The sequence below is a fragment of the Camelus ferus genome, chromosome 32 (assembly GCF_009834535.1).
Source record: "Camelus ferus isolate YT-003-E chromosome 32, BCGSAC_Cfer_1.0, whole genome shotgun sequence".
In the NCBI taxonomy this organism is placed as follows: Eukaryota; Metazoa; Chordata; class Mammalia; order Artiodactyla; family Camelidae; genus Camelus; species Camelus ferus.
The window spans coordinates 851482-871022 of NC_045727.1; the positions used below are offsets into that span (position 1 = coordinate 851482).

The window sequence follows — 19541 nt, forward strand, 5'->3', positions numbered from 1 at the left end:
AGGTTGTATACCATGTGTTTAGGACTAAGTGGGAGTAGTTCTGTCAGTAATAACCAAGAGCATGAAGCATTTTATAGAGCATTTTGGGGGTCCAGGCACCCCAATGCCCAGCTTCAGACCCCCTGTCCCCCCAGAATTGTGAGTTGGGACTTTCAGAGCAGCGGCTCAGGCCCAGTCCTGAGCCGGGCCCCTGCCTCTGCCTCGGCGTCCGGCTGTCTTCACTGCTCCTGGAGTCCAGGGCTTCCTCCAAATTCCTCTGCACGGAGAGGGTGTCATCCTAGTGAACTTGTTAACACGAAGCCCCGAATTCCGCCACACCCATTCCGTCTCCTCCATCACACCCCCGGGAGAGCGCTGGACGGGGTCTTTAGGCTGCAGGCACAGGTGAGGAAGTTGAGCCTCAAGGGGTAACTGCTGCCCCGAAGCGCTGGGCTGACGGACGTGGTGTGGAGGGGAGGGCGGTGTGGCCTAGAGCTGGGGTCTGGGGCTCCCTGGGTGGGCGGCTGGCTGGGTGCTGCCCCCTCTGCAGACGAGGAGGGTGAGGCCGGATGCTCAGGCCGGAGTGGGCAGCCGAGGAGGTAGAGTGGGGGCTCTAAGCGGGGAGGGGGCAGGCCAGGGGGCTGGTCAGGCCAAAGCTCTGGTCGCCCCGCCCAAGAAGAGAGCTGTGAGTGTGTGTGTGTCTGGGGGGCACACATGTGTGGGTACGTGTGTAACTGTGGACAGCTGTGCTCATTTATATGCAGACTGTGTGTGCAAGCCAGCTAGTGTGGGGCACGAGCTTTTCATGCATGTTTACGCCCACGCATATATGTGTGTGCGTGTATTCGAATGGAACAACTGTGTGCCCGTGTGTGGATATGTGTGTGCTGGAGTCAGCACGTGTGGGGCACAGCCGTGGCTGTCTGTGCATTGATACGCCCAGGCGTTTGGGAGCACACCTGTTAGCTGTGTGATGCGTGCAGAGGCACGTGAGCGGCTATGCGCACGTGTGCGCAAAATGGCGTGCATGGGGTGTGCATGGGGCTGTTTGTGTGTTTATGCTTCATGCACATGCGTGTGTCCACTTGAGTACATACTGTGTGCACATGCATCTGAATATGTGTGTGCATGAGTCGGGTGACGTGAATGTTTGTGCCTTTATAGCTGTAGACAGAGGATTTGGTCACGTGGGCGCACGGAGCTTGTGTGCACTTGTGTGTGCAGATGACTAATGTCTTTAGTGCCCCGGGCACCATCCCCAGGCTCTCCGGCCCCCAGGAGGCCTGGCCTCGTGGACCCTGGGGTCCTCTGCCTAGTGAGACCCCAGCCTGAAGCCCCAGTGTCAGGCGAGAGTCCCTGCAGTGAGTGGAAGCCACAAGTGGCTGGCTCTCCCCTCTCTGTCGGCTTGTGCTCCGGGTTTGTCCCTGCGGAGCCTAGTGGGGTGACCTCCTGGCAGTGGCTGGGTGCTAAGGGAGGCCCGGCGGACCCTGATGAGGAGTTTGCCTCTGGTTCTCATGGTGGCGAGAAGCTGTCAGCCGAGGTGGTGAGGGAGGCCTTCTGGTGCGGGGCTGAACCTGTGGCTGGGCTCCGGGCGTGGGTGGTCTCCTCTCCATGTGAAGAGAGATATCAAGAGAGAAGTCATGGATGTCACTTTGTTCCTGGTAGAACATCCTTGTGAAAGTCCTGAGAGTTTGGTACCTGCGGTGAGCGTGGCCATTTTGCAGATGGAAGACGAGGGCGCCGACAGGTGAAGTGACTTGCTAAAGGTTACAGCCTTTACCTGCCACTTGGCACTGTGGACTTGGGACCAGCTCTAGGACCCAAGCCTCAGTTTCTTTGTGTGTCAATGGGGCTGATGCTAGAACCTTCCACAGAGGGTTCCAGCAGGAATCCTAACACATGGGGCATGTAGAGGATCCGGGCCTAGCACGTGTAGGGGGCCCCCTGGTCTGTCATTACTGTTAACAGCAGTGATAATACCAGCCAGCCCCTACCTAGAGCCCCCATGTGCCAGACTGTGATTTGAGCGCAGTGAGTCTGTCAGTTCATCTGACTGTCGTAACTGCTGCAGGGGTGGTGCTGGTGTTACCCCATTCCATAGATGAGGAAGGTGAGGCCGAGGGGTGGGGAGGAGACTTGCCCAAGGCCACACGGTTGGTTTAGTGGATCTGAGCCTTGCTCGTGGCCACCTCGCTATCCTGTGTTCCAGTGTCACGGCACCTGTAGGCCTGTTCCACGACAGGTTTCTTCTGGGTGAATTGTAGGTGTGCCACCTTCTGGAAATGGAGGTGTCTTGAAAGGCCCCAGCGCTGGTCAGGGCTTAGGAGCAGAGACTGGGGGAGGGCCTGATAGGGAGCAAAGGAACTCTCACACCAGGTATGTGATGGAGAGCTGGCTGCTCTCTGTCGCTGCCGGGGCTCCCCATGGCTTTGACAGGTCAGGAAGTGGCTCTTCTCTGCTTCCTGCCACAGGAAGCCCCCTCTCCAGGTGCCTGTTCCTGAGACAGTGAAGATGTGACTGAAGATGGAATCCAGTGTGGTTCATAGAACACAAGCTTCTGGAGCCCCCACTGTGGGCCTTAGGCCCAGATTTGAGACCCAGGCCCAGCCTTGTGATGTGGCAGTTTCTAGTGGCCCAGCCACTCCAGCTCTGCCCTTCCTGTGTTTGGCATCACCCCTTTTATCTAGGTGGGAAATTGCTGCTGCTCCTCACAGACCCTCTTGAATGCACACAAACTCCTACTCATCCCTCAAAACCCAGCTTATGTATCCCTCCTGTTACCTTCCTGGAGAGAGTGACTCTTGCCTGCCCTGTATACCACATGTACCTTTCTCTGCCCGAGTGTGCAAATCTGCCATCACCACTCTTGACCAACTGCCCACTAGACTGGGTTTGTTGGAGGCAGAGGCCAGATAACATACATTTTGTTTCATGCCCCAGTGCTTAATGTAGAGTGGGTACTCAAATGTTTGGGGAGCTCCCTGTCCCCTCCTCACCCTATACCCAGTCCTTCACTTGATCCAGCTCTGGAATTCTTGTATCTTTGGTATCTGACGCTGACAATTCTGGCTTCGAGGTGTGGCTGGGGCTGGGGTAGTCTTCGGTGACTGTGAAGGTGGTACCTGCCCTTCCTCATAGAAGATTTGGACCCAAGCCTAGCAGGCTTGGGCGCTGGATGGGACCAGTCCTTTCTCCCTTCTTGGAGCCTGGAAACCGGAAGAAGGACTTTTCCTTACATCATCTTTCTGTGCCTCAGTTTCATCATGTGTAAAACGGGGATACGTCTTGTATCCGCCCCGTTTTGTATTACATGTGATTCGGATTATTTGTGACACATGCTGTGTGCTTCATGCTGGGCTCATGGTAGGTGCTCGATCAAAAGGTGGTCATTACAATAAAACTTTGCCCTCTGATTTTCCGGCCCCTAGCCATACTCTGAGGTCTGTGCTCTCAGGGTTTTGGCTCTGCACGAAGGGGGCCGAGATCATGGCTTGTTCCTGGGTGGGCTGGGCCCAGGGCTCTAGGCGGAGCTAGTTCTAGGTGCCAGCTTGAGCCCACCTACATACCTGCCCTATATCGTGGGGGCTGGGGGAGGGGGCGAGGCTGGCCCTTGGCGCCCCTCCTTCCTGCCATGACACCCAAAGTCTGGGTCTCGAATTCTGTCGTCAGCCGTGTTCCCCAAGGATCTGGGTCACCCCCCTTGAGTGGGTCTGGATTTGGGGATCACTGCGTTTCGATCTATTGATGGCGTCTTGCGTGGCCTGTCCTGCCATGATGGGCTCCCTGAGTTTGGCAGAGTCAGAAGCCCCTAGCCTTTCCTGGGTCATGGGAAGGACTTGGGTCTCCCACGTGCACTGCGTTGGGCCTCTGGCTTTCCATCTGACAGAGAGCCCGCTGATGCCACCTTTCACAGTTCTCTGTCCGCCCTGTCCCCCAGCTGGCCCAGCCGAGCGGGCCCTGGTGGTCCCAGGCTGGGGGCCGGCGAGTCCTGGCCTAGACACAATGTCCGCCTTCATGGCCAGGGGCCCAGAGGTCCAGCCTGTCGAATTCACAGCCACTGAGCCCTCTCTGCCATATGTTCCTGTTTTCCTAATAAGTCCCGGGTTGTGAGTGGGGAGGGAGGCGGGGAGGCCCCAGGGCAGCTCAGAAATAGTCACATGATTGTGAAATACAAGAATCCTAGAAAGGGTATCTCCCAGGGCCTCTATCTTGCCCTCCCTCCTCCTCCTCCCCCCTCGCTGGCGGCACCAGCTCTGAGGTCATTGTAGACACCCGGCCAGCTTCCCAGGCGGAGGAAGGCATCTCGGGCTGGCAGTGTAGGCGGCTGGCGAGGAGCTGTGCCCGCTCCAGGCCCCGGGGGGCGTCGGGCTGGGGGCTTCGGTGGGGCAGGCGCCAGAGAACAGGGTGCGTTTGTTCAAATCGAAACTTGGCGGGCTTGCCAGGGCCACCGCGGGGATATTGAGGCCCTCTGTGTTTGTTTCCAGCCCAGGGAGGGCTTGCGGGGGGATCCGGGCCCCCCCACCCCCAGGGCCTGGATTGGCGTGCTGGGCTGGGCAGCTGCCCGCTGTTCCGGGAGGCCTCTATTTATAATCTGTTCTCTGTGTGTGTTTCTTTTTTTTTTTAATTCCTCCTCTTCTCCGTCACCCTGCAGAAGAAGGCTGAGGCTGCACATCGGATTCTGGAAGGCCTGGGGCCCCAGGTGGAGCTGGTGAGCTGGGGGATGGTGGGTGGCACTCTGGGAGGGGGTGGCTGGAGAGGTGGGCTGGGCGGCAGGTGGGTGTGGAGGGAAGGAGGAAGTTGTCTATTGCCAAGCGCTGCCCTGTCCTGGAGGAGGCAGGAAATACACTCTCCCGATAAGAGGGCCTGGCAGATAGCAGTGGGCAGGTGGGCTGGGCCACGCGGGGGCGCGGGGACACAGGCACTCCAGCTATGCTTCAAGTCCAGCCATTCGGGCTGCAAGATTGATGCTGTGGAGTCCAACCCATTTGGTCTAGCTTAGTGTAGAAAGCCCGTGCTCTGGGCCAGATGATCTGAGCTCAGCTCCCAGGTCTCCTTCTTAATAGCTGTGTGACCCTGAGCAGGTGTCTTAACCTCTCTGTGCCTCAGTTTCCTCATCTGTAAACTGGGAATAATAACAATGCGTATCCCATTGGGTTGCAATGAAGATTAACTGTATTAATCTTTGTGAAGCACTGAACACAGTGCCTGATGCACAGTAAGTGCTGAGCGTTAGTTATTATTATTACTATGACTATAATTATTCCTGTTACTACTGCTGTCATTATCATCTTACTGCTGGGAAGATGCCATGACAGCAGAGCTGGGAAGCAGACCCAGGCCTCTTCTCTCTCGGGCACCCATCACCTTTATGTGTCACCAGAGGTGGGAAGGGAAGGGGCATGGAAACTCCTGGCTGGTGCCATTGGGTACCCAGGAGAAACGGCCAGAGCGCCCGCCTGCCTAGCGCCAGTCAGTGTCCCACTGAGCGGCGGGTGCAGGGCCATAGGGGCAGTGCTTGGGGACACTGCTAACCTGCACACGTGCACAGGATGGGTGTGAGGTCCCCGTGCACGTGGCGTGTGCAGGCTGTGGGGCGGAAGTAAAGCCTGGTGCATTTGGAGCCTAGATTTGCTGAGTGGCCTTGGGAAGGGAACTTGGGTTTCTCATCTGTGACATGGGGAGATGAGGGTCTTGGTGAGGGACAAATGAAATGGTGCACGAAGAAGGCCCACTTAGCACAGCACTTGGCCCGGAGCAAGCACTCCGCCGGCATGGGTGCTTCGGAGGGTTGAGCTGTTTGCCCTGGAGTTTTTCCTGCAGTGACAGCTGCTCCCCAGCCTGGGGTCCGTCTGCTTAGGCCACTGAGGAGCTGTGAGCAGCTGGCCTGTCACTGCCCCCCCAGGCCCTCTCGGGGGCAGAGCCGGGCGGGGGGTGGCAGGCAGGGGGTGCCCCGAGGGCTCCAGGGCGGGGCCCAGCGCCCCTCCTGGGGTGGGTGGCCGGCTCCTAGCCTGCGGTCTTGTTGCTCCCCGTTGGGCATGATCTCTGGCATGTCTCTAGTAGCCTCTTGTTTTTTTTTTTTTATTTTAAAGTCCACACGCCATGCAACTCACCCACTTAGAGAGTACAGTTCAGTGGGTTTGGTACATTCCCCGATGTGTGCGACCATCTCCACCATCAATTGTAGAAGATTTCACCATCTCAAAAAGAACGCTGTTCCCTGAACTATCACCTCCTTATCTCCCATCCCCCACCCCCACTCCCCCCACCCCCTCCCTCCCAACCAGCCACTAATCTCCTTTCTGTCTCCGTGGATTGTCCTGTTCTGGACACTTCGCATCAGCGGCATCATACAGGATGTGGCCTTTTGTGTCTGGCTGCGCTCACTCAGCGTCCTGTTCTTAAGGTCTGTCTGTGTGGTCGCCGGTGTCTGTGCTTCGGTCTTTCTGTGGTGGACTCGGCTTCCACTGTGTGGAGAGACCGCATGCAGTGCTTCCGCTTGCCCACTGACCCGCAGCGCATTGTCTGGCTTTGGGCTGTTACGGACAGAGTGGCCCTGAGCGCTCACGTGCGCGTTGCCACCTGGATGCCTTCATTTCTCTGGGGTAGACACGGAGGGCTGGAGCTGCCGGGCTGTGTTAACTCTGGGTTTAGCCTCTTCGGGAATTGATTGCCACACTTTTCAAGAGTTGCTCCACCCTTGGCCATTCCCACCAGTAAGCTGCTGCTCGCCTCAGTTTCCCCTTCTTGCCCAGGGGGATGGCAGAACTAGAGGCGGCACCCAACCACTTCCAGACCTGGAGGCTCGCCCTCTCCCCTTTCCTGAGCTAATTAGGCCCGGGGTCTCCTGAGGGGGACGGGGGGACGTGAAGGGAGATCCCTGCGTTGGGAGGCGGGAGGAGTGCGGGTGATGGCAGTGGGCCTCCCAGCCTCAGTGATTCTTCCCTGGGTCTTCAGGGATGAGGAGGTCATCCTGTGCCTGGGGGTTTCGGAGTGGAGGCTCCCTCCAGGCTGGTGGCACAGGAGGCTGAGGTCTGGAGTGGCTGGTGGGCTGCGTGGCTGTCACCGGAGTGCTCTCAAAGTCCGTCGGCTCTTGACTTGGTGGCCTTCATTGGGGCTGGAGAGTGGACTCAGCATTGACAGGGCACCTACCGTGTGTCAGGCCTTGTGGTGTCACCATCCATTTTCTAGAGGAGGCTCAGAGAGGGCAGTCCTTTGCCCAGGGTCACACAGCACAAGATGAGGAGGGAGGTGTGCTGAGCCCATGGGAGTGCAGCTGGCCAGTTCTGCACAGGTCTTGGTCACCACAAGGTCCGAGTGGTCAGAGGTATCCTCCAGGCAGAGGCAGCTTAAGGGCACACCCTCAGCAGGGGCTGCTTCGTGCCACCTGGGAGTCCGTACTCGGGCTGCGAGGGAGGGCTTGGTGCTGCTGGTGGCTGGGCCGCACCCCGGAGAATCCAGTTCCCCGTTGGTCTCTCCCACCCGCAGCCAGGAGCACTGCTGCCTCGGGACGAGTGATGGATGCTCTGTGACCCCCCTGGGAGGGAGGCCTGGGCCCAGGAGAAGTGTGCTTTGGGAAGGAGGACAACAAACAGCCCCGGTGGCTCCAAGCAGGGCTCCGTGGGCATGGCCCTCCATCCCTGCGCCCTGGGTCCTCCGACGGACCCGGCCTGGCCCGAGGAGGGGGCGGGGGGGGCGAGGGCGTGGACAGCCGCAGCCGCCACCTTCTCTCTCTGCCACTTTGAGTCACTGGTTTCCTTCCTGTTCGGAGGTGTTATTTTAAGAACGCGGTGTCACCAGAGGGTTGAGGGCCAGGGCTGACACTTCGTTCTTTCACAGCTCGGTCCCCCTCGGGTGGCTGGCTCCTCTCGGCCTCCCCACCGGCTGCCTGAAGTCAGGCCCGGAGGGGACCCCCCTTCCTTCTCCCCGAGACACGGACCTCCTTTCTTTGTCATTTCTGTCCAGGCTGTTCCGGTCCTTCGCACCATCCCCTTTGTGCTCTTTCTGCCCTCTGGTTGTTTGGCTGTGCCCCCATTTCTGGACGAGGAAGTGGAAGTGGGGGGGGGGGGCCTTCTGCCCCTGCCTCACTCCTCTGGGCTCCGTGGCCAGGACTTCCCCTTAGGTGTGCTGTCCCCCGCGCAGGGGATTGGAACCTGGGACGTAGCAGAGAAGGCTGCTGTGGATGTGAGGGCCAGGGTGGCCTCATGGCTGCCGTTGGGGACATGCCTCCTGGGACAGAGGGAGCCCTGGCCTGGCCATGTGCAGCCCCTCTCTGCAGATGGCAAGGAGGAGTGTTGGGGGAGGCCCCCTCTGGCCCTGCCCAGCCCCCAGCCAAGGACGTGTCCTGATCCTTCCTTCCTTCCTCACCCCCATCCCACTCACACGCCTTCCAAGACGGTGCCCAGGGACCTGTTGCCATGGCAACGAACAGCCTCCCTAGGCTGCTCTGGGTCCAGAGTCCACTTTCCACCCAGGTCTCAGTTTACCTCAAAGCGTGCTCAGCGAGTGCCTCCCGGAGGGACAGCCTCTCTGGTTAGAGGCAGCGCACCCCACAGTGTTCTCTGAGCTCTTCCAGGCCTTTTGCTGAAGGCCACCTGGACAGACTGAGCGTTGTTCTCTCCTCATGTCCAGTGGGGCCGGAAGCGATTCCCTTCCCTCTGTTTGGTGGGTCAGAAGCTGGCTGGGACCCCACTGCCCTCCAAGAAGTCGGTCTCCCCTTTTCTGGCCCGTGCCCACGTCCCCGGCCCCATCACTGGTACCGGGGTCTCTCTGTGTGGTCCTTCAGCCCCTCCTGTCCTCCTCAGACTGTGGAGATGTTTCCCATCTTTAAAACCAAAAGAAGGCAATTCAGTCACCAAGTCTGACATTTCCTGGACTACTCGAAAGCCCTGTGAGGTAGGTTCTATCTGCTCTGCCCATTTTCCAGTTGAGGAAACCGAGGCCTGAGTGTTGAAGGCACGTGTCCGAGGTCACACAGCAAGGGGGGCACCACCACTGAAGTCGGGCCCGTCTGTTCCTGGAAACTGGGCCTTTAAGCCATGCACACTCCCGCCTGGCCTGTGATTTATTGGCTCACGGGGGACCTGGAGGACCCGACGCAGTCGGCCGGGTTTAAACACAGGCTTCAATGCCCTGGAATTCGGCACAGGTGGCTTTGTAGGGCTCCTTGCTGTACTGAGATGAAGGCTCTCAACCATGTGCAGTAATGCCTTACCCTTCTTGGGTTGGGAAATTCTGCAGTGAGTCTGACTGTGGGCTCTCCCGTTGCCCTCCCATTCAGACCCCCAGAGTTGGGGGTGGGGAAACTCCCCATTTTGAGCCAAGCACCTTGGAAGAGGAGCTGACCCAGTGTGGGGAGAGATGGCCTGTGCCAGCCATGGGGCGACGTGTCCATCCCCGGGGCAGTAGCTGAGCTTGGGGCCTGGAATTGCCTGAGTAATGGTGAATCATTAAGGAGGGAATCCGAGGGACCCCTGGAGAGCGGTGTCATTGTCATCAGCCAAGGCTGCCCCATGATGCCCAGGGCAGCAGAGGCCCCTCCTGGAGAACCCCTCCCTGTCCGCGGAGGGCAGGAGGCCTGACCCTGGGCGCACGGCAGGTCGGACCTGTGTCCTTGCTGTTTGTGGGCCGTCTCATTGGCTGGGGTGATGGGACGTTCGTGGGTCTCAGGAGGTGTGTTCAGCTCCATCCTCAGGGAGAAGTTCTAGGGCGGAGCCTGAGCTGCCCTCTCCCTTCACCCGGAGCTGAGGCTTCAGGACACCACGTCTGCGTCTTCACCTGTCCCGCCTGACCTGTCACACTCTGTACCTGGCTCTTGTACCACAGTCATCCCTAGCTGCCCTCTGGGAGGCTGGTGCTGCAGGTGTGGGTGTGCGAGACAGAGCGGTGGGGGAGAAGGAAGGAGACACACGGAGCGGGGCGCAGGCAGAGAGGGCAGACCCCTCCCTCCAGGGCTGGAGTTGAGAGGTGGGATTCTGGTTCCAGCTCATCTCTTCCCTCCTAGAGGCAGATATGTCAAGCTCTCAGGGATTCAGTTTGATCATCTGTAAAGTGGGGAGGCGAAGGTACCAGCTCACCTAGAGACACGCAGCCAGAAAGTGGCAGAACCGGGATGTGAACCTTCCACCGACAGCGCTGCCGTCCGGGCGGGAGCTACAGGGCGTGTAGCCCGGCTCTCCCCAACCCGCAGACACCGGGGCCGCTTCCTTCTTTACCTGTGCACGCCTGTTGCCGTTCTTGGGCCCCGTTTGTTCATCTCTCTCTGCTGTGCAGCCTTCGTGGTGTAATCAAGGCCTGACTTCCTGGTCCCTCTTTCTGACAGTGGACACCCAGCTTCCCGTGCGTCGCTGTTACCGACAGGGCGGGCTTTCTGACGTTCTTGCCCAGACGTCTCTCGGGCATCTGCCAGAGGGGAAGGGGGTGGCGGGCACACACATCTGCCCTCTTTAACGTCTCCAGAGTGTGTGTCCCTGTATACGTTTTCTTTGGCCATGTGCGGGCCTTCCTGTCCCCCCACGTCTTCGCCAACGCCCCGCATTATTTGGCCGTTCTGTCTTCTGCCGGTCAGTGGTGGTGACGTGGCATCTCACTGTGGCTTGGCGGTTTTCCCTGTCCGAGACCATTGTTGATCTCGGCTCCCCTGCCGCGTGTGTGCTTGTCCCTGGGCGCTCGGGCCAGCCCTGCCCGATGTCCTGCAGAGCAGCCGCGGCAGCCTTGGTTGGGGGTCAGGGTGCCCACAGCTGTGCCCAGAGGGTTACAGCCTGTTCCTGGCCGGGGCTGCGGGCTGGGTCCCCATGTTCCGTCTCGTGCCTGCCGGCAGCTGGTTCTCACACCAGTGGATGGCTCCCTGGTGCCGGGGCCTTGGGCGCCGCAGCTGAGATGGCCCAGGGCTGGAGCTCCAGGCACGGGGCTCTGCAGCAGGGCAGTGGCCGGCCCTCCCTGGCCCGCCCCAGCTGCCCACAGCCCAGGCCAGGCTCTCATGAGCTTTCCTCTCTCTTCCTCTGCAGCCACTGTACAACCAGCCCTCCGACACTCGGCAGTATCATGAGAACATCAAAATGTGAGTACTTGCGGGCAGCCAGGCGGACACTCGGAGGGGTGGGGGGACAACCTGCCGGGCCTCCGAGGCCCGGGGTGGGGTGTGGGTTCTCAGTTTCCATCGGAGCTCCCAGCCAGGGCCAGGTGCTGGAGGAGGGGACAGAAGGGGGCGGTTTGGGCAAGAGTTCTGGGCCAGGTAGGGCCTGGGGTGGGAAGGGCCAGATGGAGCGGCCCCCTGAAGCTTGTGGAAACGGACCTTGGGGTGGGGAGGGTGGGCAAGGAGGCTTGTGCAGCTCTGGCGAGACGGAGGTGGAGGCTGCGAATCCTGGTGGAAGCTGGTGCTGGCTGGAGAGGGGTGGGCTCAGGATGATGGGGGGTGGCCATGGAGCAGCAGGGGCCCTTGGTCTGGGCTCTGATGTCAGCATATTTGGGACTATCCTGTGGTCGGCACTCGGGCCTGTCTGTGACCCAGCCCAGCATAGAGCAGCTGGGAGCTCTAATCCAGACCCAGAGGCTTTGCAGTGGCCAATATGCTGTATCTTAGTGACGGGGCCTTTTCCCAGTTGGATGCTAGAAGCAAAAAGACTTCGGTGAATTGCCACACAGAGTGGGTGGGGGCCGGGCTGGTGTAGGGGGAGCACCGGGACTGTCCTGGAGGCCAGTGACTTCACATGTTCATGCTGGGAGGGGGGAGTCGGCAGGGCAGCTGCCGGAAGCAGGCTGGCTTTTTCTTGGGATGCATTAATGGGAGTATAGCCTCCTTGGCTGAGGAGAGGATGTTACCTCATGTTGTTATCCAGGAACCCAAAATGTAAAAAGGGTCTTGACCCCCGAGGCGCACGTCTGTGAGCACTCTGGGGCTGTCGGGTCAGAGGCGGACCCCTGGGGATCACAGTCTCTGAACCATCCTAGGTGCCGTCACTGTGAGCGGGTGCAGGCATTTTTGTGTGACCTCAGAAGCGCCGGGCTTAGTGGTCCAGCGGGCAGTCCAGTTTGGTCTGATTGTCCAAGCTTCCCTGGGGTGGAATTGCAGGGTGGACGTGCCGCAGTGAGCTCCCCGTCCCTGGAAGCAAGCAGACCTCTCCGTGGTTTTCAGGTATCCGCTGGTGCTGGACTCATTGTTGGAGAGGTCCCTTCTATTATAATTTCTGGACTCATGTGGCTGGTGCAGGCCCTGGAGATCAGCACGGCCAGCTTCCAGTGACTGCAGAGCAACCCAGAACACCCCTTGTTGCCGGCGAGGTCCTTGGCCTGCCGAGGCTGCGGCTGTCGCTCAGCCTGTGGCTGGCAGGGGCCTCAGAGTGTCCTGCGCTGGGGCCCTGTGCAGCGTTGGGATTCCCGTGTCCGATGAGGCCTGTGCCTTTGTCTGGCCTTGAGAGTGTGTTCATTGCTCAGATACCAGATCCCTCTCGACTTTACACAGTTTATTTTCCAATCAGGCCATCGTCGGTCTTTATAAGCTTCCTGGGACTTGCCTTGCCCTGGGGCCACTGCAGGTGGTGGGGGAGCCTTAGATGGAGGTTGGGCGAGGGCAGGGGGGCCTCTAGGGCCTGCCACAGCTGGCTCGGGATGAGGGCGGGGTATTTGCATCTGGGCAGCCCTGCTGGAGACCATTCATTCCTTTGGCACACATTTATTCCACACTCACTGTGTGCCAGGCGCTGTTCTAGGACCTGGGGGCTTAGCTGTGTACACAGCGAAGACCCACACTTTCCCTCAGGTTTTATCCAGCAGTGGAGACAGAAAACACATGAGTTAAGTAAACAAGAAAATCGCAACTAGGAAAAAGGGCTGTGGTCGGAGAGCTGTCTTAAGCTCTTGATGCTTTGATAGACCCAGTTGTATTTTCCCTTTTTGACACAATTTTTTTTCTTTTTTATGGAAGCATAGTCAGTTTGCAATGTTGTGTCAGTTTCTGGGGTCCAGCATCACGTTTCGGTCATAAATGTACGCATATTTGTTTTCGTATTCTTTTTCGTTGTAGGTCTCTACGAGGTGTTGAATATAGTTCCCTGTGCTGTACAGTAGGACCTTGTCGCTTATCTATTTTATATAGAATAGTTAGTATCTGCAAATCTTGAACTCCTGAAACTCCCGATTTATCCCTTCCCACCCTCTTTCCCCCATGGTAACCAGAAGTTTGTTTTCTATGTCTCGACAGAACAATTTTTGATAGCAAATTATTATACTGAAAATTTTACCTAAGTTTTTTTTTTTTCCACTACAAGGAGTAATATTTTAAGCTGAATAATGTGGATGATTTCAGGTTCTAAAAACAGCCACACAACAAAGGAAGGAGGTAGTCATACAAATTGAACTAGCTAGTAAGTTACGGCTACATCCATGCTTAAGCAGAATAAAACCATAAACTTACTGAAACCAGTGCCCTATTTCTATGTCCCATAATCTTCATCAGAGGATGGCTCTGGCCTGCTAGAATAATACATTTTGGCTAAGCAGGTAACTGCCTGGTGAAATTTGTTCCAATTCTAAATCACAGATGAACATATTTAAGTTTAAAACACAGAGATGAGTAATGTTAGATTTCTTCCATAATGAGTGGCCAGTTTTATGTTAGGATAATGTGTCTGTCAAGCAAGTTATTCAACCTGATTTGTTCTTAGAATTTTACTTTTTTCTCATCGTTTTCCACTAAGATCATAATCACTTCTGTACTTTTAATTTCAGTGTGGTCATCATTAAATCAGTGCAGTTACTTACATTAAGAAATGCTATAAAGAAGGTCCACAGGGTGATAGGAGAGAAAGTTAGGGGTGACTTTAGCCTGGGGATCAGGGCAGGACCTGACAGTTGAGGGAACATTCAGGGACTGAGCAGCAGCTGGCAGGTAGATGTCCCAGGCAGGTGGAACAGGCAGTGCAAAGGCCTTGGGGCTGGACTGAGCTGGCAGGATCACAGAGAAGGCCGGCATGCCCCGAGGGGGTAGGTGAGGGAGAGGAAGGTGCTAGTCTGATCACCCAGGGCTGGTGAGGAGTTAGGATTTTATTATCTGTGTGAAGGGAGGTCAGCGATGAGGTTTATGCTGGGAGGTGATGTGATTGGATTTGGGAGCAGGGGCAGGTTGAGGGCCACAAGCATGGCTGGTCGCTTACTCTTAGTGCCTCAATTGCCCCATCTGTGAGAAGACAATAACAATAGCTCCCTTCTCCGAGGGTTGCTAAAGATTCAATGAGTTACTGTCTTTGAAGTGTGGAGCTCGCAGTCAGGCACACAGGAAGTGTTCTGTGATTTCTGTTCTTCTTACTTTATCAGCAGAGACCCAGAGAGTTACCCCTCATCATTCATTCATTCATTCAACAAACATTTACGAGCACCTGCTCTGTGCTTAGGCACTGTTCTGGGCCCTGGGGAGACAGCAGTGGGAGGCCCGACATTCTGGGGGTGCAGACAGATAATAAATAAAAATATCTGTGATCTAGTGACAGCCTGATAAGGACAGTAAGACGGACCAGGCTGGGGCTGGGGTAGGGCGTCCTGCTTCTTGGGGTGCAGAGCGTCACTGCTCGCCCTGGCCGGGCCTCCTCCCTGCCTCCCTGCCTCCCTCCCTCCCTCCCTCCCGTGGCTGTAATTGCTGCCAGGTGGAAGGTTATCCCCTCCCCAAGGACCTTGCCCTGTCACTTTAATTTCTCTGTGTCTGCACGCCGGGGCCGCCGAGTTAAAGTTAATTTCACGCTTGGCTTCCTGCAGCACTGGCAATTTCGGACGTGTTGAAGTCACCTGTACCCACCTCGACTGCTGTCCCTCTGCCACCTGCCTCTTCGGGAGACGTTTGGGGGATGTGGGGGCAGCCACAGATGCTCCTGGAGTGGGGCTGTAGGGTCTTTGCCCCCAGGCTGCGGGAGTCACTCCTCCGACCTCTCAGGCGTTGGGAAGCAGAGGGGCCCGAGGGCAACCCGAGAGTGGCATAAATAAGGGCTCTGTGGGAGGGCTGGCCCTGCCCTCTGCAGGCAGGACCTGCCAGGAGAGCTCTGGACTGAATTCAGGGAGTTGAGGAGCCCACATATGATGCAGTGAAAGGGCGTGGGTTGATGCAATGGTGACAGTTGCAGCTCCTGTGTGTTCTGTGGCCACCCCTGCACCTGGTGTTAGGGCCTTGTTCTCGCCTACCCTCAGGGCCTGGAAGCCAGCTGGCTCCTGGTGTCTCTCCCTCCCGGTTTGCTTGTCTTGCAGTCTGATTTCTCCCCTCCTCCTTCCTCGTTCGGGGGTTGGCTGATTCCCTGGGGCTGTGTAGGTGGAAACGGTGCTCGGGGGCCCAGGTGACTGTTAATAGGTCCTTGTGGTCTTGCTCTGGAGGGTCAGAGATGTTAAGTAACTTCCCGAGGGCCACACAGCCAAACCCCTAGGCCAGCCCGATCTGCACACCCATGCTGTTTTCCTCTCCTGGGTCTCCAGTCCAGGCTGTGCCCTCGCTAGCCCAGTGACCCTGGGCAGGTCTTGTCACTCTGTTTGTCAGTAAGTTGGTCTCCTTGGAATGTTATTTTGTGTGGGAAAAGTGCTTGGCCCCCAGGAAGCACGTTTCAGACCATCAGTCACTCTAGTCTGACAGGCTTTTCCCGAGGTGTGCAGGGCTCTGCAAGGGCTGCCCCCATCTTACTCCTTCCCCATAGTCGGGGGTCTGGCTCTCCCTGAATGCCCCTTCTTATCACCTCCGCATTCACCATCACCCTTACTCCCCTGAAACCCAGTGCTCTCATTTCCCTCTGCCTACTCTATTCCTCTGCTTCTCCCCGGCCTCAGCGCAAACCTCTCCTCCTCCAGGAAGCCTCCCCGGATTGACCCTTGCTTTCCTTTTTCAGAATCCCAAAAGCCCCAGGGCCAGTTCCACTCAGGGCCTGGCTAGACTCTCCTCAAATGTCCACAGACTTTCCGTCTCCTTTTTATTCCTTCCTAGTTCCCGTTTCTCCTTCTAGTCCAGTGTCAGCTGACGAGGCCTGTATTTCTTTACAGGACATGCTTTGTAAAACCCTGACTTCCCCAAAAGGCTGTAGATATACTTTGTACCCCATAAATATCTCCACCGGCGAACTCATCGCCTTACCGGTCTGTCGGCCCTTCAAGAGCCCTCTGAGAGGAACTGTGTTCCTTATTTTTGCCGGACGAAATCTCAGTAGAAAAGATTTGTCTGCAGTAAGCTGTTTGCATCTGCAGTACCAAAACACTTCTTGGGACAAAATAAACACTGAAAAGAATGTTTGTCAGAAGAATGTGGAACAAGTGGACACCCCAAGCCAGATGTCCGGGGATTGCAGACCCGGATGCTGGCCTCTGGGGCAGGAACACGCTGTGGGAGGCAGTAGGGAATGGTGGGGACTGGGGTGAGCGGTGAGCTCGTCACCCTTTTATAGGGACAGTCAGGCCTCAGTTCCCAGCCTGTGGCCGTGAGGGCGTGTGGCCAGGCTGCCTGTTTTTTTTAAGAGAAGCTTTAAATTCAGCTTTTTTTTTTGCAACAGCAGCAGCCTCTGGTTTTCGATACTGGCAACAAATTCAGATTTTTTTAGAAAACACTGCAGTCCAAACACAACACCCTCACGAGCTGGCCCTGCTCGGTGGACTGCGCCTGTTTGCAACCTGTGGACTTGACATTTGTCCTCTTTGGCAGTAAGCGGATGCCTCTGGGTGCCAGGCCCGGTGCTTGCTTTGGAAGGAAACCTGGAGCAGCCGGGGAGAATTCATGCCTTCCAGTAGCTGCAGGGAACAGAGTGTCTGCGTGCGTCCCCTCTGCCCTCACGAGCCTTTGTCCTCACTGAGGCCCCTTCGGCTTGAGGCCGTGGCACTGCTGCTTGGTGAAGACGGTCGGAGGCTGGGTTAGTTTCCTCTGGTGCCAGAGCAGATCGCTGTACACAGGGTGGCTGAAAACAGCAGCAGTTTGTCCTCTTGCAGTTCCAGCGGCCAGAAGTCAGGGATCAAGGTGTCGGCAGGGCTTTGATCTCTTGAAGGCACTAGGAGAGGACCCTTCCAGCCTCTGCCAGCGCGGGTGTTTGCTCACCGCCCCCCCGTGTGTCTTCCTCCAAGTCCAAATCTCTCCTTTTTAGAGGGATGCCAGTCATGTGGGATTAGGGCCACCCGAATGACCTCATGCTACCTTTTTGGGGGAGGGGAGATTTAGTTTATTTATTTGTTTGTGTATTTAATGGAGGTCCTGGGGATTGAACCCAGGATCTCCTGCATGTGAATGTGCTCTCTACCACTGAGCTCTACCCTCCCCACGCCCCTTATGCTAACTTGGAGACCTCTGTGAAGACCCGATTTCCAGATAAGGCCACGTTCTAAGCTGCTGGGCATCAGGACCCCAACATCTTTTGGGGGGCGAGGACACATTTTAATTCGTAACATACACCAAGCCCCCTGCAAGCTCTAAAGTAAATTGTTTTTGACCTCACCATGGCATTTCGACATAGGTCTTGTCTCTCTCTCTCTCACTCTCTCTCTGTTTTTCTTTTAAGTATTTTAAAATAGATAGATTTACAGAAGAGTTGCCAAGGTAGTACAGTCATCCCCTGGAGTCCAAGTGGGATTGGTTGCAGGAAACTTGCAGATACCAAAATCTTCGGCGCTCCAGTCCCTTATATAAATGTAAATGTCAGAGTCCATTTGGCCTCTGTATCTGTGGATATGGAACCCACAGACCTTACTGAGAATTTCCATATGCCCTCCACCCATGGTCCCCTAATGCAAACATCTTACGTACGTGATGTACATCTGTCGACACTAAGAAAGTGACAGCAGTACAACACAGATAGTATTATTATTAGCTAAGCTGCAGACTTTGTTTGGATTTTCCCAGTGTTCCCGCTAATGTCCATTTCCTGGTCCAAGATCTGACCCAGTTTCCTGCTTTGCACTTTGCCTTTGCATCTGTGACAAATTCTCAGTCTTCCCTTGAGTTTCCTGACCCTGGCCCCCTTGAAGAGGACCAGTCAGGGATTTTGCAGAACGTCCCACAATCTGGGCTTGTCCGATGTTTTCTCGGGAGGAGGCTGGGCTGGTGATCTAGGGGAAGAGGCCCACAGAGGTGAGGGGGTGCCTGACACCCCTAATGTCACTGCAGGTCGTGTTGACCTCGCCCCCTTGCCCAGGGAGGTGTCAGCTGTGTTTCTCCTCCGCCGAGTTGCTGTCTTTCCCCCCGACCCTGTGCTTTAGAAGCAAGTCCCCATCCAGCCCACTGTCAAGAGGAGGGGAGTATCAAAGAATTTGTGGATGCAAGTTGAAACTGCCACAATGATTAATAAATATTTGGGGGAAATGCTTTGAGGCTATGCAAATTTCCTGTCTCTCCTCAAAGTTTTGCCAACTAATTTAACATTCATGCAAGGGTCTTGCCTGCAGCAACTAGCGCTGTGGTGTCTAATCGTTATTTTCGGTTTCCCTCGTTCCTTCTACGTTTCTTAATTGGAATTCTGTAAGGAACATTTGTCCCTCCTCTGTCATTTATTTATTTAGTCAATCATTTATTTATATCCGTGTGGACTTGTGGATAATATTTGTTTTATTCTTTGGGTTGTAATCTAGGACTAGGGTTATTTATTTTGCCCCTCAAATTGTTCTAGCTTTGGCCATTGGAAACTCTTTCAGATTGAGTCCTATGTCCTTTTAATCGTTTTTGTTTTTGTTTTTGTTTTTTTTTTTGTTTTTTCTTTTTAGTGCTTCTTTACCTAAGGATGTTCTGGGATTGTCTTGTCTGTTTCCTGCCCCAGATCTGGACTCAGCAGTTCCTCCAGGGAGAAATGGCCCCTTTTATTGGAGCATGGTGTTAGAGACCGAGATCTCCGCCTGGTGGGCTCACTGGTCTGGGCTGTCATTGCTTCTTGGCCTTCTCAGCTGTCTGTTTTTAAGTCCAAGTCATCTGTGCACAAACCCACAAGGCTCTGTACAGCTGGCCCTGCCAGCCTCACTCCTCCGCTCCCCTCCCCTCTCCTGCCCTCCCCTCCCCTCCCCTCCCCTGCCCTCCCCTCCGCCCCTCCTCAACCCTTTCCAGCCCCATGGGCCTTCTTCTGTGTCCTTCAAATACTCTGAGGTTGTTCCCGCCTCAGGGCCTTTGCACTCCCCGTGCCCTCTGTCAAGAGTGCTCCCTCTGGATCTTTCCACAGCCCAGTCCTCCTGGTGCTGGAGATACCGGTTCACAGACACCTCTGAGAGCCTTTTCTTTACCCCTGAATCTAAAATGAATAGCCATGTCCTCCTGTCCCCCCATCACACACCCACTGCCCTGTTTAAGTTCCTGGATCCAGGCTTCCCTGGATTATCTTTCTTACTGTCAGTGTGGCCCCTCCAGGTGTCGCCCCCACGAGGGCCAGGACTCTGCCTGTCTTGCTCACCTCTGTGTCCCTGGGGCCCAGAGCAGAGCCCAGCACGTCGCAGGGGCTCAGGGCGCGTTTGCTGAGCGACGGAGGGGATGGCATCCTGATGCTGCCGCTCCCAGTTTTTGGAGAAGGAAACTTGAGGCCGAGAGGCCTCCTGAGATTTACTCAGAGACACCCTGTTGTGGAATGAGGGGTTCTGGCCTCAGC

The 19541-nt window shown here is 56.3% G+C and overlaps 1 protein-coding gene across 29 annotated transcripts in view; it reads left to right on the forward strand.

The window, feature by feature from the left end:
- NCOR2 (nuclear receptor corepressor 2) overlaps positions 1-19541 on the forward strand; it is a 215164-nt gene that overhangs the window by 93532 nt on the left and 102091 nt on the right. For all 29 annotated transcript variants that reach the window (XM_032471271.1, XM_032471265.1, XM_032471262.1 and 26 more), the window contains 2 exons: positions 4631-4687; positions 10983-11035. In XM_032471271.1, coding sequence (XP_032327162.1) covers positions 4631-4687; positions 10983-11035 — 110 coding nt within the window. The remainder of the gene's footprint in view (positions 1-4630; positions 4688-10982; positions 11036-19541) is intronic.